Source organism: Arctopsyche grandis, chromosome 6, assembly GCF_051622035.1.
Source record: "Arctopsyche grandis isolate Sample6627 chromosome 6, ASM5162203v2, whole genome shotgun sequence".
Lineage (NCBI taxonomy): Eukaryota > Metazoa > Arthropoda > Insecta > Trichoptera > Hydropsychidae > Arctopsyche > Arctopsyche grandis.
Window position 1 is genome coordinate 22290208 of NC_135360.1, and position 16091 is coordinate 22306298.

The window sequence follows — 16091 nt, forward strand, 5'->3', positions numbered from 1 at the left end:
TTGATTACAGAGTTGAGATGCTTGTTTGTAAGCGCCGCCTTCATTTTTTACAAATGCTGTTCTAGCCATCTCGAAATTACTTACTTCCACTAAAATAAGTATAATAATACTTCCACTAAAATAAGTATACCTTCGCCAACTCGGGTCAGTGAAAGCATATCGCACGAATCAGGACATTGAAAACGTGCTGTGAAAACTTGGATGCTAGATCATAATGGGTACCATTTATCGGCCCGGCAAAATAGCCCTATTTCCATACAAATTAGGTATTTAGCACGACATCTATAAAAAATCATGCGATTGCACATCTATAAAAAATTTCGCCCTGCAAATAAAAATAGTGGCCTTCTCTAAAATAGCTCACCAATAGAATCGGTGTTCGCCCGGCAAATCAAACGTCAAATGAGTTGCCAGTAACAAAAACAAAATTTGACCAAAATAAATACCGACTCTAACAACCTAATCTTAAATGAATAGGGCCAATCGTAACTTAACCTAACCTAACCTGACCCTTAAATAAATAAGTGTTGGCTGCTAAGATATTACGATGTGTTTGGATGGATATTACGATGTGGGCCATGAGGGGAGCGGGAATGGACAAGAGCGTGGCGACGCGCAATTTATTTCACAGCCGTGCAAAAAATATTATCCTGGTCATAATTGAATCAATTGGAAGAAAAGGCCAAGGACTATCCATATTTGAAAAATCGGGCTTTAACTGAAAAATTTGGATATCAAATTCTGATTTAATTAAACATGTATATGTTACAGTCGAAGTGAATGTTCAATTGTAATATATTCCAACGCGGCGTTCATTCATATTCGAATACAAATCAACTAGTAAATAATATCTCTACAAACGCAAATACACTTTCAACAATGTGCGCCAGTTATAATATGCAATCTGCGCCAGTTGTAATAAAAGTTGAGTTTTGCAAGCTCTGATGTTTTAACGAATGCTTTATAATTCAACAAATCGTTAATATTTGATAGGTATTACGGATAAAGGTAGTGGTTACCGTATTTCTGTAGCTCTAAGAATATGTTCAAAACCTTTCCAACTCAATTTACTAGTTAAAGTGTTAAGTGACGTTTTCACAAAAATCTAACCACGTCTAACGTACGTGGCTTAGACGGAATATATTCCAACTATTCAAAATTTATTACAACTGAAAATACACTTCCACTATGACAGTAGTTGGTACCAGGTTAGATGGAATAATTCCAATTAGTCAAAATATATTACAACTGAAAATGCACTTCAACTACATATAACGGTAGTTGGTACCAGGTTAGACGGAATATATTACAATTAGAAGATACACTTCAACTATACCATATCCACTGAATAAAATATCAAAAAAATTTTGTTGGAGGTAGAAGAAGACACAACGTTAAGATAATTGTCAGGAGTATTCGAATAAATTATAAAATATTAGATTTGGGATACGAATTCCCTAAAACACCAGTGAAAGTACACTTTAACTGCTAGTATAAAATCATTGTAGCATATATAAAGAAAAACAATTAGTTTTTAAGCATAGCTATTTCAGTAATAAACAAAGCAAAATTGATTGAAATTTTTAATTATTCAATTCAATCTGTCCGTTATTAATGCAATTCTTCACTTATGTAGTTGCAAAAAGCATCGTCCTTTATAATGTTTCTGAGAATATTTTACAGTGAATTTAAAGAATTCTGCTAATATATAATTTGTTTCAATGCAAAATATTGAAACAAAATTTTTCATTAAATAATTTATATTTTATATGATCTTTAAAGGGGTTATCATAAATTTTCTACAAATACATATGGAATTTCCGTTATGTGAAATAAATAAGGAAAATTCATTTGAATTACTATGTAATGATTTAAACGCTTGATTGGAGTATTTGAAATAAAGACCAAAACAGGCTTTCAACATTTATGTATTTCAACCTTGAATTACTTTTTATAAATGATGATTTTTTATGGACCAAATCTCCAGCTAAATTACAACAAATGCAATGTTCTTGTGCATCAGACCATGTACTTTTGCTGTGATAAATGACAAAAAGTAGTCATTACTATTTTTTAAAGAGTACTGAATTGATAAAAATGTGTGGTTTACAAACACATATTTGTGGCCTTAATGTGGCCAAAATGTGGCCCATGCAAACTATGTATTTTGTCTGGCCTGCAATCGAATTTTAACTCTCGAGAATTTGTACAAAAACCATGAACAGAAAATATAAACTTAATTAAATTTTTAAAAAATGTGGAATCTATCTCACCCCAGCTCTCTTAGAATTTAAAACTTTCCTAATTGCCCCTCGTCCTAAAAATTTTGAAGACCCCTGATAAATAGGAGAGAACAGTCGTTAGTCGGCTAAATAACCAATTAAATTTTTTAAATTATGTGAAATCATAATATATAATGCTATCAATTAGTAGTGAATCAACATCATCATCATTTACCATCCACTGCTGGATGAAGGCCTCTTCAACACGTTTCCATTCGTCTCTGTTTTGTGCAAATCTCATCCATCTCATCCCACATATTTTTCTAATTTTGTCCACCCATCTTCCTTTCATCCTTTTACATTCTCTTGGGTACCATTCTAGCACTTATTTTGTCTACCTTTCGTTTATTCTTCTAGCTAAATGACCCGCCTAATGCCATTTCAATATGTTCACTCTCTCCACAATATCCACAGTAGTGAATTATAGCACTGTAATGTTAATGTAAAAAGCTACCACTGATATTATTTATACTTTAAAATCTAAATGACCAAAAACTATAAACAGGCCAATTACTACAGTAAAGCCCTCGCTAATTTTAAATTAAAATTAATAATCATTTTTTTATTAAAAAAATATCAGTATGTCGAAATTATCATATATATATATATATATATATATATATATAATATCGCTATTTTGTGTGTCTGTCTGCGATAACGCTCGCCGTACTATAATAGTCGTTTCGATTCGAAATATGTGCGTCACAGTTAAAACACTGCCAATGTACGAACATAAAGACAGGTCATGAAAAAACTTCTATATTCTGATTGCTACCAATGTTTCCTCTGGAGCAATAGTCTCAGAGCATTTAACGCCATCTATTGAAAATTTGTTTAGTTAATTTTTCTATTAGTGTTTTAGATTTTTTGTATGTAGGTAGGTAGGCAGTTTTTACAATTTTTTTCATATTAACCAATTAAATATATGTAAATATAAAATACGAGTACGTGCGGATCGAACACAGGACCGACATATTTCTTTTAATTTTTTTTATTTAATAACTTAATATGCCAAAACCCATGCGATGATATTTCATCGGGCACAACACCAGTCTATAGGATATATATAATTTGAAAGAGACTTTGTATATATGTATTGGTTTGTAGAATCCGTGACGTTATCGAACAAATCAATATTTCTATGACGACGATATCGATATCGTTTTCGATTTTGATTTCGATTTCGATTCCTGTTTCATTTCCGGTTCCCGATTTAATTTTCAGTTCCGAATCCCGATTACTATTTCTGTTCCGTAACCTCATTCCTATTTCAGTTCCAGAATAAAAAAAACAAATAAATATTTACTATTAGATTAGCCATGTTTAAGCGGTTTTTATTACAAATACCGTGCGAAGCTGGGTAAAACAACTAGTTAATATAAATATATATGTATATAGGTATATATAAAATATATATCTTCAAACACATTTAAAAATGCATGCTAAAAGTAATTGAAGCAACCCGAATAAATATCTTACAAAATAATTTATCTTTCAATGTTTTAAAATAAATTGACAGCTATTATACGTATTTACTTACATATATGTATGTATTACACACACAATCTACTGTATCTAAAAAGTGACACATTTTCAAAAATTACATATTCATATCGATAAATTTAGTAATTTTTTCATAAACATCAAATTAAATATTTATCTATATGAAGTCAGAGGTTATTAATACAATCAATGTAGAACGGGCGCACTTTTATTTGTAAAACAATTTTTTATTATTATTTCACCGCATGACATATCATATTCACGGTTCGGTGATTTCTAAAGAGCGGACCCAGAGCGCGCTGTCCATTGTTTACATGTTGTAAATGCATTGTTAAAGGTTTGCCGAACCTTTTTTACAAAGCATTTACAATAATGGAACAATAGACGGCGCGTTGCCGGTCCTACCTCTAGTGATTACTAGTCAAATTTGAACCGATCACAAGACAACCGGTCGCTCTAGATCGGTCACACGTGATCACCCGTCACACTAAAACTGGTCACACCCTAAAATTGGTCACACTAAAATCGGTCAATCAGTTTTCTCGTGACCGATTTTAGGGTGTGACCAGTTTTCTCGTGACCAGTTTTAGTGTGACGGGTGATCACGTGTGACTGATCTAGCGCGACCGGTTGTCCTGTGACTGGTTTACATATGAATAGTAGTCCGTTTACCCATATTCACTTTCAATTTCATTGCAGTGGCATTTTTATTCAACAAACTTTCATTTTAATTAGGTTAAATTATTCATAAAAATATTATATTCTAATGTATCACTAAAACGCTTAATATTAATTTTAGAACGTATTTTAACAATAAATTCGGCATCAATTTGTAAAGAAATACATTCATAAATAAATTCATTGGTTTTGTAAAATGTTCTGGTCGAATATATTCCGATTTAGGTATTTTGACAGTTGTACTTAACCTCAAATACAGTGTCACTTTTGACAGCTAGTGTGTGAAAACAATTCAAATTAACATGAAAGCAATTATTCAAAGAGTAACTAAAGCCAGTGTTACGGGTATTTCAATTTTATACATTATCAAGTTTAAATTATAATTTCAAATGTATTTAGAAACAATACATTTCTTTATTTTTCGTTTGTGCAATAGCACAGATACATCATAATTGTTGATTTTTAAAATGTATTTTCAGTTGGCGATGAATTAGTGAATAGCATAGGTCAGGGATTATGTATTCTCATTGGAATATGTAGAGAAGACACTAAAGAAGATTATAAATATATGTAAGTTTATTTTATTTTATTTCAAATGCTAACAGCTATTCAGTTATGTTATTCTATTGAATTTAAAAACTATATAATATTTTAGAGCTAGAAAAATACTTGGCTTGAAATTATTCGATGCCAACGATGGAAAAAGGTGGGGCAACAATATAGTCGAAAAACAACTAGAAATTTTGTGCATAAGTCAATTTACTTTATATGGCGTATTGAAGAAAAATAAACCAGACTTTCACAATGCAATGTCAGCTGACCAATCCCAAGCACTCTATCAAGAATTCTTAACAGAACTAGGAACAAATTATAACAAGGATAAAATAAAAGGTCTGTCCTCTTGGATTTTTTTTATATCTCAACTATTTTTTATTTATTTATCATATATTACTATATATAATAATTTATTTGCTATTGCATTGTTTCCATATTTGCATCAAATTGTTATTATCATAACATTGGCCTACTAACACCTTTACCTATTATCTGTTGAATATTCTTTCGGTCTTGAGGGTAGTTTATTTATACATTGACGAGGCATTCAGACATTAGTTTTGGGTGAGCTACTGTCAATAGAACAATAGAGAACTCACAACCAAACATAGATTTGGCAAATGTTGACCTATACTTTTGACATTAAGGCATTATTGCATCATATACTGAGCAAACTCTGATTTAAAAAAAAAAGTTGCACTTTAACATAATCCTTTTTAAGTAATTTGTTCAATACATTTCATTTTATAAAATAAACTTTTTATTTCAGATGGTGTTTTCGGAGCATATATGCAAGTACACATTCAGAATGATGGGCCTGTGACTATTGAATTAGAATCACCTAAAAAACATAATGTCGTCCAAGAAAAATCAACATAAAATCTTACCATTGTGAGAATACATAAGACAATGATTAAAACCGGTGTGCAGTTGTAATTCATGAAGTGTTATATTCAATACATTTTCAGGCACTAATATAAATGCTTAAGTTTCACTTTCTTTGTCGATGTTTCACTGAAATATAATACTACAATTGAACTATCGAGAGTTGGCGTACTCAATAGTTAAATTTACAAATCAGTTAGTGTTGTGCACATTAATATTTCAACAGATGGCTTTAGAAAAGAATTTATAAATCAACCACACCGAGGCTATTTATACATACATACATACTTTTAAAAAGTATTATCTACGAAACACATTTAGGCAAGTAATTAGAGCTATTGAAGGACAAAATGGTAAATCGTGAACGGAATTCTAGAAAGAGTATGACATTTACAAAGCTGTTAAAATATCTACTGTGAGTAAACGTTTGGAATAAGCTCACTCCCTAATCTGGCGGAGATAGTATGAAAACTGAAGAAGTGGACAATGTTATTAACGTGCTAGTCAAAATGACCAAAAAACTAGACTTAAATCTGGAAGAAGAGGATTTCATTAATTTAATCAATAGTTATTCAATGGAAATGTGTAACGACGTTTTGATCAAACTTTATAATCAGATAAAAGAAGGCTATTTTTCAGTAGAGCACTAATAAAGTGAAAAACCAAAGCAATTTAAAACTAAAATCACGGGAAATTTAAATATATACTAGGGATTTGGTTATTTTTCGTCTAAATTGTCGAAAAAAAATTATTTTAAAAGAATTAACTCATATTATATTGTAAAAACATAGATGTATAAATTTATTGAAAAAAAAAAAAGAAATATGTATTGTTACAATATGTGGGTACATATAACAATTACAAAAAAAAAACATTTTAAGCGATTTCAAATCAGAGAAGTGTTATACAGTAGAAGTGCCCTAAGGCATCAAAAGTGTCGACAGTTAAAGTATGGCTGTAGCCACACTTAATTTTTTTCCGCCGCAGTCGTGTTCCGTGTATGGGGCTGGTCGTATCTCTGATAAACATTGTTCATATTACTGGCAAGATGGGGAAGTGCATCATTAAAAGTTGCACAATGCATTCAAATACACAAAACAAACAACATGGAATACATTTTCATAGGTAAGTTAATCATTTAAGTAACATATTATTCAATTGACATCGTAATTTGACAAGTTGCATCTTGTGTCTTGCGACCGCCAGCGACTGCATACAATTTCAGGGGTGGCACCAGCGAAATGTAAAAATAATTTAAAAATAAATGTAAAAACATTTCTCTGGGTAGCACCGAATACTCAATTATATTCATAACCAATTCACTCAAAAAGTTTAATTAATAAGTCACCAACTCAATAAGTTTAATTAATTTAAACATCGTTCATTTTATAATATACATATTTTTGTTGAAAATATTCATTACACGTTAATTTTAGAGTTGCTAAGGACAGCCAATTACAAGAAAAGTGGCTAAACATAATTCGCAAATGGAGAAGAGAAACCGAATAGAAATGAAAGTGTTATTTTTAACAAAATTGAAGAATTAAAATTTTTTTTATTAGGTTTACATACCACGAAATTTATATATAAAAAAAAAATGAACACACAGGAATTTTGTTCAAAAAAATTAATAAAGCTGTATTGACATCTAAATTTAAAACTGGATTTTTAGACTTCCTTATTTGCTTAGAAAGCATTAAAATTTTATATGAAAAAGTAGTTAAATCAAATATAGGTCTTAGGTACTTGGCGACCTATCGGCTATCCCAAGATCACATTGAAATGTACTTCTCGAATATCCGCCATAGGGGAGGTTATAATAACAACCCCCATGCTTTGCATTTTAAATCTGCATATAAAAAACCCTTAACCATTTAGAATTAAAATCGTCTTTCAACAGCAATTGTAGGCCCCTAGAATTCATCAACGTTTTAAATTGTGCACCCGAAAATAGCATAGAAATTATTAATTCTTCGTCTTCTGGTATTCGCCATAATTTTGTGGATGTGGGCAGTGATTCAAATGACAATAATAAATCAAATTCACCGTTTGTGGAAATGGAGGTAAAATATGTTGATGCAATTATTTTATCAAAGGGCTTAAAAAACACTATAGCCTATATCGCCGGGTTTGCCGTGAAAAAAATATTACAAAAAATCTGTTGTAATTATTGTTGTGATGCACTAGTTTCTAAAAATCTACTTCCGTATCACAATTTAATTATTTTAAAAGATAAAGGAGGATTAGTTTACCCCACTCAAGAAGTAATTGATATTTGCTGCACTTGTGAAAAATTATTTAAATGTGTCTTAACAGCAAGTGGTAATAACACCTTATTGCCAAAATACGATCTAAATTTTTTTGTAAGCAAAACTTTATATCAACTATTAGATACCTCCACCATTATTAGATTTTCTCCACATTTTGACGGAAATACAGAAATTCATTGTTTATTACTAATTAAAGCAATAATCGAGTAATATTTTTTTACACGATTACATTTTGAAAGCAAAATGTTTACTATAAAAAGTAAAAGCGAAAGTAACCGTCAACGCTTTAATAAGCAAATTCTTTTTAGTGGTTTCTAATTTAATTTTTTTATTATTTGTACCAATATTTAATTGTAAATAAATCTATAAACATGTATATTCTATTATCAAAAAATAAATAAACTATAAATAATATAACACTTCTCTGTTTCAAATAGGGTTTTTATAACATAAACATGCATTGTCAATTTATGGTATGAAAATAAGAATAATTTACTTTTGCAGAGCAAAATAATTTTTTAAAAATACCAAAGCATTTAAAGACAAATCAGAAATCCTATTTCTTATTTTTGTGACAAATATGCCTGGCGTTGAAAACACTCGTTCATTTTGTTGATGAATATATTTATTTGTTAGCAATGATTTAGATTCAGGGTCTGTATTCCAGTTGGTTGTAAAATCTGAAATTCATTTTGTTGCATCTTTTATTATTCACCTTTGACATTATGTAGTGGTTCAGTAATGTATGGTTTAATTCTTCTTCAATCGACACATTGCAATTGGTATTTTCTACCTCAATTAATTCGATGTCGGAACATTCTATTGGAAAGAAAACGTGTAAACAATTCTTCGCCATATTTTATGTTAATTTTTTTGAGATAACTAGAAAAATATATATGTAGTTGATTTTCAAAAAAACCAAATTAATCCTTTTGTCAATTTTTTTCAAATTATTCTAGGTATAACATGTGCAATTCATACAAGCCAAAAATTTCTATGGGTAAATATGCATATTTCCTCTTGCAATATTTTTTTTCGTTTTAAGTGAAGCAATGGATTTATCGCAAAGACGACATAATCCCTCTTTAGAATAAATTATTATCTGTTTGATGTATACAAATCGGCCATGCGTTACCTTCAAATCCCCCACCCCGGCGCATAGTGCTTGGATTTTGAGAAAAGTGCGAATTAAGTGCTTTTAGCTAAAATTACCACACCTTTATTATTCGTGGTGATTTGCTCTACAATATACAATCATCAGAATATCATTATTCGCAATGGTATCGATTTGACATCATCCACAATATCGTAATTAATTAGCCCATGCGCTCTGATTGCGGCTGGTCATTTTAGTATCAGTTTTACATATTTCCTTTAAAAATAAACTTTTTTATGGATAATTTAAGTTTGCATTGAGTTTTAACTAGTTGTTACAATTTTTAATCAAAACAATACACTTTTATTACATACCTCTTTTACGTTTCACATGGCTTTCGTGTCAGTGGTCATTTTTATCTCTTATCCGATCGTTTTCATACTTTGCCATATTGCTCAATTTGGTCATCAATATACGTAAATGTATCGTCTGCCATTACGTTGGAGATAAAATATCGTATACAATGCGTAACAAATACAAATATCTCGGATACGGTGACGTTTATGACGGTACATACTGATAAGTTATCTGAGTGATAGTTACAACTTATTTTAGTGTCGGCTTTTGTCTGTTTTTGAAGATATTTTCGATTTACTTCAAAATATAATATGTCGAAAATGGATTTATTTAACAGTTTATATATAAGAAATTAGATAAATAAACAAATGAAGAAAAATTATTTTGAGGTCTGTAGTATATTATTTAAATATAAAAAATAATCAAAAAAAAGTTATGGAACAAAACATCGTTTTTGTCAACCTATTTAAAAAAGTAAATTTTCGAAAATCGTTTTTATATTATATATATATATATTGGTTTGTTTTTCAGGAAGCCATTGCAATATCTCAGATGAAGCTGCATGAAAAATTGCGCAACAGAAGATGGATTAAAGATAATAAAACGAATTCAAGTAATATCTTAAAAACCTACATAATAGATAAACTTAACTTGCGTGAATTTCCAGATAGTATAAATTTAAAAAAAAAATTACAGTAATTAACAGCTTTTCCGTAATGTTGATGAAAAGATGGCTTAGAAACCAATTGTGAGAAGTATTTTGTAAATAATGATTCAGAGTGGCTACAAGAGAGACATAATAATATCTAGAAGTATTGGACATACTGTTAAGTATTTTTCTGAAAGTGGTACGAAATTGTAGTACAAAAATTGGTGGAACCACGCATCTCTGAAGAACTGCAATTATCAACACAGATAAGTCTTCGAGCTTTGGGAAATTAAAAAATCCAAAGAGTAAATTTCATTTTCACCTGATAGAACCAACAAAATATTTTTTTATAAATAAATTTCTTATTACACTTTCATTATAGGCCTCAAATGAGGATCGATACAAAAATTAAATATTTGATAAAAACTGATCGTTTTATTTCGTTGTAGTAATTTATACACATTATTTTCCATACCCAAGCACTTTGTGCCGTTTTATGACACGTTTTAGGTCGAAAAATTTCTACGGAATCTCTTTTCTATCTATACATTATATAACGATGATTATACCTAATACTTCTTCAGGTTCTAATATAACTTATTATGTTTCACTTACCTAGTCATTGTATCACTGAAATATAACGCGATTTAACATTCTTGACAACTGGGAGATAGCAAGATTTTTTTCAACTAAATGTTTTGTTTTTGTGACAAAATTCTTTAGCTTGAATATTATCGACACTTTGGTAAAACCGATAGCATTTCTTGCAGACAATTCAACATTGTATGTGCGAAATTCTATCGATCGAGATGGGATGTAAAGGACAGCATTTGCGTTTTACCCAATTTTCTGCCTACAGAGGATCAACTGTAGTATTATATTTTTAAGTTTCAATTGATAGAATGTCAAAATATGAACTTATTAGAACATTGAAAATCAGGAAATTTATACTTTCTAATGATGCATGTATGTATGTATGAAAAGGAAAAGAAAGAAAATTCAACTAAAATAAAAAAAAAAAAACAATTTTTACCTTAAATAATATATGTATGCACATACATATGTATATGTAATAAGAATGTTAAACATATAGTGTAATATAATAAAAGAACATACTTAGTACGAAAATTCGTTTATTTACTATTTATTGAATATCTTCATAATTTCTCACATTAATATACATAATAATATACGCATTTATGTAAATAATGATATAAATCTATGTATCTAGACAAAAAGGAAATGGTCCACACAATAGTGTGTCGAAAAAAAAATTACAATAAATTAATAGTTCAAAATATGATTGATATATGTATGTAGCTTTGATACAATTTGTTTACGATTAACCGTAAATAAAACATCTATTTAACTTAAAATACCAAATCATGATAATAAAAAAAGTACAGAAAAACATGCATAAATATGTAAAAAAGTACAAAAACACATATTATGCTAAATTAATTTGAATGTCGAAAAACTTATGACGCGAGACACACTTAAAATATATATATCTTTTCTTTTAATAATATTTGATATTCTAACAGTGTAGCTTGTCTTGTTGGTTACCTCTCTTTGTCCGCTACAAAGGCACTAATCTAACAATTTTGGATAATGTCAAATCAAGTATGTTTACAAAATAATTGACCCATATCCTCCGAAACCGCAAATTCCTATTCACTTTATTTGAAATTTAAATGAAATGTGTTATAAGTTATTGTTGCTGGCGTTTGAAATAAAATGATTTTATTATCAGAGCAGCGCACAAATTAGGGTTATGATTTTTTTTTACAAATACTATACGATAGTTGAGAAAACAAGAATCTTACATCTGCTAAACTCATAAGTATATATATATATATATATATATATATATATATATATATATATATAGTATATAATAAGCGATTAGTAGTTTAAATATTATAGTGAAATAATGTGTTATTATTAAACAATAACCTAAGTTCACTAACTACAGAAAAAATACAAAATTAAATCAAATGCAATAGATATCGGAATATATTTATATTAAAAACGAAAGAACACGATAATATTGAACTGCTTATTAATAGATTTTTCCATTTGGTTATTAGATTTTTTTATAAATAAAAAACATACCAATGAAAATAAAATGAGAATTTGGATTGATTATATGAACCACACAATTACCATATCACATAATAATAATATTAGCAATTCAATATTTACAGGTTTGGATAATTAGCTTATTGTAAATGCAAAATTAACAGTCCTGTCAATAGTAATACTAAAATAATAAAAGGAAATGATTTTGCGTTAGATAATATTGTCGTTACCGACAAATTTTGATGATAGTCACCGAGTATTGAATTTTGACCGTTGCGCACGATGCCCGACAACATATTATAACAAATATTGAGATGAAAATAAAATTTTTATGTTTTACAAATGAAATTCAAGTAAATTTACACAATATAATAAAAAATACATTATTATGTCGTAATACTCGATTGTCTTTATAAAATTTCTTACTGAAATTTAGATTTCAGTCGACAATGACAATATCGCATTTCGTGGGACGTTCGACAGCATTTACCACAATCCGGAAGAGAATCCACCTGGAGGTACGCGGTTATGATTGATAGGAGATGATCCGTTTCCGTTAAGAGCAGTGACAGTATTGATTTCCCCGTTCATGGACTTGTAGCCTTCGCCGGACAATGGATTTCCTTCTGAAAAATATCAAGCGTACGTCGTTAATGAGATTCATGCTTTCATCACAAACCTAGCTAATTGTATTTCGAAATAATAAATATTACGACAGAATAGAATAGTATGCCTACATTCACAATTATAACATGCTAAATATGCACGTATATCGAGAGTTAAGTTAAAAAATAGTAAATAAATAAATAATAGTCATGCGAAACTAGATACAACACAATTTAGATAAATTTTATTAATTTGTTTATATTGCAAAACAAACCTATTAAATGCCAATTATATAATTTAGTATTAGGTGCACTTTTAATTAAATAAGTTATACATACTAAAAATAAAATCTTATATTTAGAATTTCGAAAAGTTACCTCATCTATTACGTGTATTGTTCTATTTGATATTTGAAAAACATTAAATCAATCTGTGATTCAAATATAGAGCAATGGTGGTTGCACTAATGTGAGTGAAATTTATTCAACTAATTTTATATTATATATATGTACATATAATATACAGTACAACTACTGATTTGTAAAAACATATTCACCCTAAACTTAATACTTTCAATATCTATTTGTTCAATGTAAAAATTATAAACGATACAAAAAATAGTGGGTATATATAATACATAAAGACACATTACAGAAGGAAGCATTTCAAAAATTTTAAAGCCAAACCAAATTTGCAATATTTATATATAGTAAATAAGTAAGCAGTTTGCAAAAACTTATTGTTGTTTAAAAATATAACACACATTATATTTTTTTCTGTAACTCTTTGACTGTTTATGTAAATATAATAATTTTGCAGAAAACGCTTACCACTGCAGCCATATATATGTATGTATTACAATATATATGAAAAATAAAAAAAATTGAAGATATTGTCTAAATAAAATAAAAGAAGCTATTTATCAAACTTTGCACTGGGAGCTAAAAAAATAAACCAAAAAAAAAAAAAATTTTTTGATATTAGCAAGAGTTTGAATTTACAATATACACTTTTTCAGTGCACATGCGTCTATACACAAAACGGACGACGAATTTTTTCAATCATCAGTAATTAACAGAGAGATTCAAACTCTTGTTTATACATCAGAAGAAGTGGACAGGGGATGGAGTGATAAGCTGGGCACCTCGATAAACACGAGGAGAGCAGCGGCGCCTCAAGCGCAGGGAGTCGAAGATGCCATCGCCCGTCACCGGATTCCGGCGAACAAGTTGCACTGCAAAGTTGCCAATCACACCTACTATATACCCTCAATTGCAAAATATCGGGACATCGATTCAAAAAAATAAGGAATTTCAATACAAAATTCAACGAACAAAAATTCAACACTTCCACCTAACGTACATATGTATGAGAATGTATATTGGAATTAAAACATATACTGATTGATATATACTCACGCTCAATTCCGTCCAGTATTTATATTAATATACAGTAAATTTACTTATAATACTATTATGTTTGATTTATATTATGATGGAATCGATACAAAAATGTGCTCGGATTGCATCCGAGCATCGTACCTTTTGGTGCAACGCTGTGTCCGTTTGATTGTCCGTTGACGTGGCCGTTGGAATGACCGTTGGCGTGGCCATTAGAGTGTCCATTGGTGGAAGACAAACGAGCTGACTCCTCACCGAAGCTGATGTTGCTCTTGAGAGTGTCCCTGACGGCCGTCGGCGGTCGGTTCACCGGGCCGAACAAGCGAGAGTGGGTATCTCTGGGTCGGCTGGGTGTATCCTGGGATCCGTTGCCGTTGCCCTTTCCGTTGCCATTGGCAGAGCCTTCCCCTCCGAAGATCTCACCGATGCAGCCGCGTGGTGCATTTGGCACTCTGAAACGATAAAATAACTCAATTTAGACAAAATGTATTTAGACAGGTATACGGAAGTTTGCATACATATAAGACATTTTGACTTGGCTGTCTTGCTTTTGAATACACAAATGTCACGCGACACTAAACAATAAAATTCGACGCATTTTATACATAGACAATATAAAATAGAGCACGATGTATTGAATTTTTATAAACACGAAACCGAATTTTACCGATACCACTTTGTGATGTCCCCGAGAATGGCGTGCTCCGGAGAACGATGTTTATGTAACCCAGACGTATCCCAATTTCGCGATATGGATTTCAACTTCTTGACGTGGTAAGGTAAACTTTCGATAGTGCAATGTAAATTTCGACACTGGCCGATCAGATTTCATCATAAAATAGAAATAAAAGTGCGTTTCAATTTACCGTATGTAATTGTGCATTGGGGTCTCTGCCCTAAACGGATGTATTGCTCTATAAATAAATAATGATAATTTTTAATATGGGTTTTGCCATGTGATAAAAAATTGTGAATCATGAATATCATACGATTCCATTATTTTTATATATGTATATTAAACTAGTTTTCAATGTTTCAATATTCTTAGTAATTTTTCTTGTAAGCACCAAACAAATAAACAAAATATAATACTTAAATATTTTTCAAATAAAATTCTGTAAAACAAAACGTTGCTAAAAACCTGAGTTTTAAATCTGAATATGAGAAATATAATGAACTTTGAAGTAATAAATATGGCAAAATCTACTTAATGATATGCGATTGATCTTATCGAATACTTATTATACGTAACATATTATACGTATGTCTTACAATCCAAGTGTAAATTTCATTATTTCATGAACATACTAATTTGTTCACACACGAGCCAATGTGGCCAGTTATAGTGTACACAAAAGAATAAATTGGCAAACGAACTAGTTTGTTAATGAATAAACTATTAAAATTAGACATAAGTATTGAGGATTGTCCCATCCTCTATGTATATGCTTACCCTGGGTTGCATTATTTTTAAAACTAGTGAAAACGGGAATTATAGCAACGTTGTAATGGGGTTTCCTTAGGATTTCCCTTTTAAATACATCCCAAAAGTTTTGACAGCTAAAAGTTTCATGCAACACCTGATGAGTCTATTTGATGATAGCTTTGACTGTTAGCACTTAAACTAAAACCGATAGTTCGTTTATGAACAAACTGGTATGTTCGTGAACTTAAATTGGGAAGACTTGGATTGTGACACACATTTTTTTTATATAATCAATTTTGTTT

At 30.0% G+C, this 16091-nt stretch overlaps 2 protein-coding genes across 5 annotated transcripts in view; one reads left to right on the forward strand and one right to left on the reverse strand.

Annotated features, from left to right (window-relative positions):
* The first annotated feature begins 4690 nt into the window (after positions 1-4690).
* On the forward strand, positions 4691-11254 carry Dtd (D-aminoacyl-tRNA deacylase). Of its 3 annotated transcripts, none has more exons than XM_077433091.1 (5): positions 4693-4808; positions 4943-5033; positions 5119-5354; positions 5788-5940; positions 10158-11254. In XM_077433091.1, the coding sequence occupies exons 1-4, from the start codon at positions 4766-4768 to the stop codon at positions 5895-5897; spliced, it is 480 nt and encodes a 159-aa protein (XP_077289217.1). In that variant the 5' UTR covers positions 4693-4765; the 3' UTR covers positions 5898-5940; positions 10158-11254. The 3 variants fall into 3 exon arrangements, with proteins under 3 accessions (XP_077289215.1, XP_077289217.1, XP_077289216.1); XM_077433090.1 differs by having other exon boundaries at positions 5788-5909; XM_077433089.1 differs by lacking the exon at positions 10158-11254 and having other exon boundaries at positions 4691-4808; positions 5788-8041.
* A 138-nt stretch (positions 11255-11392) lies between these two features.
* The window catches only part of LOC143913356 (microtubule-associated protein Jupiter-like), a 116129-nt gene continuing 111430 nt past the window's right edge, over positions 11393-16091 (reverse strand). The window contains exons 2-3 of one of the 2 annotated variants that reach the window (XM_077433088.1): positions 14505-14815; positions 11393-12983 (exon numbers count right to left, since the gene is read on the reverse strand). In XM_077433088.1, the coding sequence (XP_077289214.1) occupies positions 12844-12983; positions 14505-14815 (451 nt within the window). In that variant the 3' untranslated portion in view covers positions 11393-12843. The remainder of the gene's footprint in view (positions 12984-14504; positions 14816-16091) is intronic. The other variant, XM_077433087.1, reaches the window with a different exon arrangement.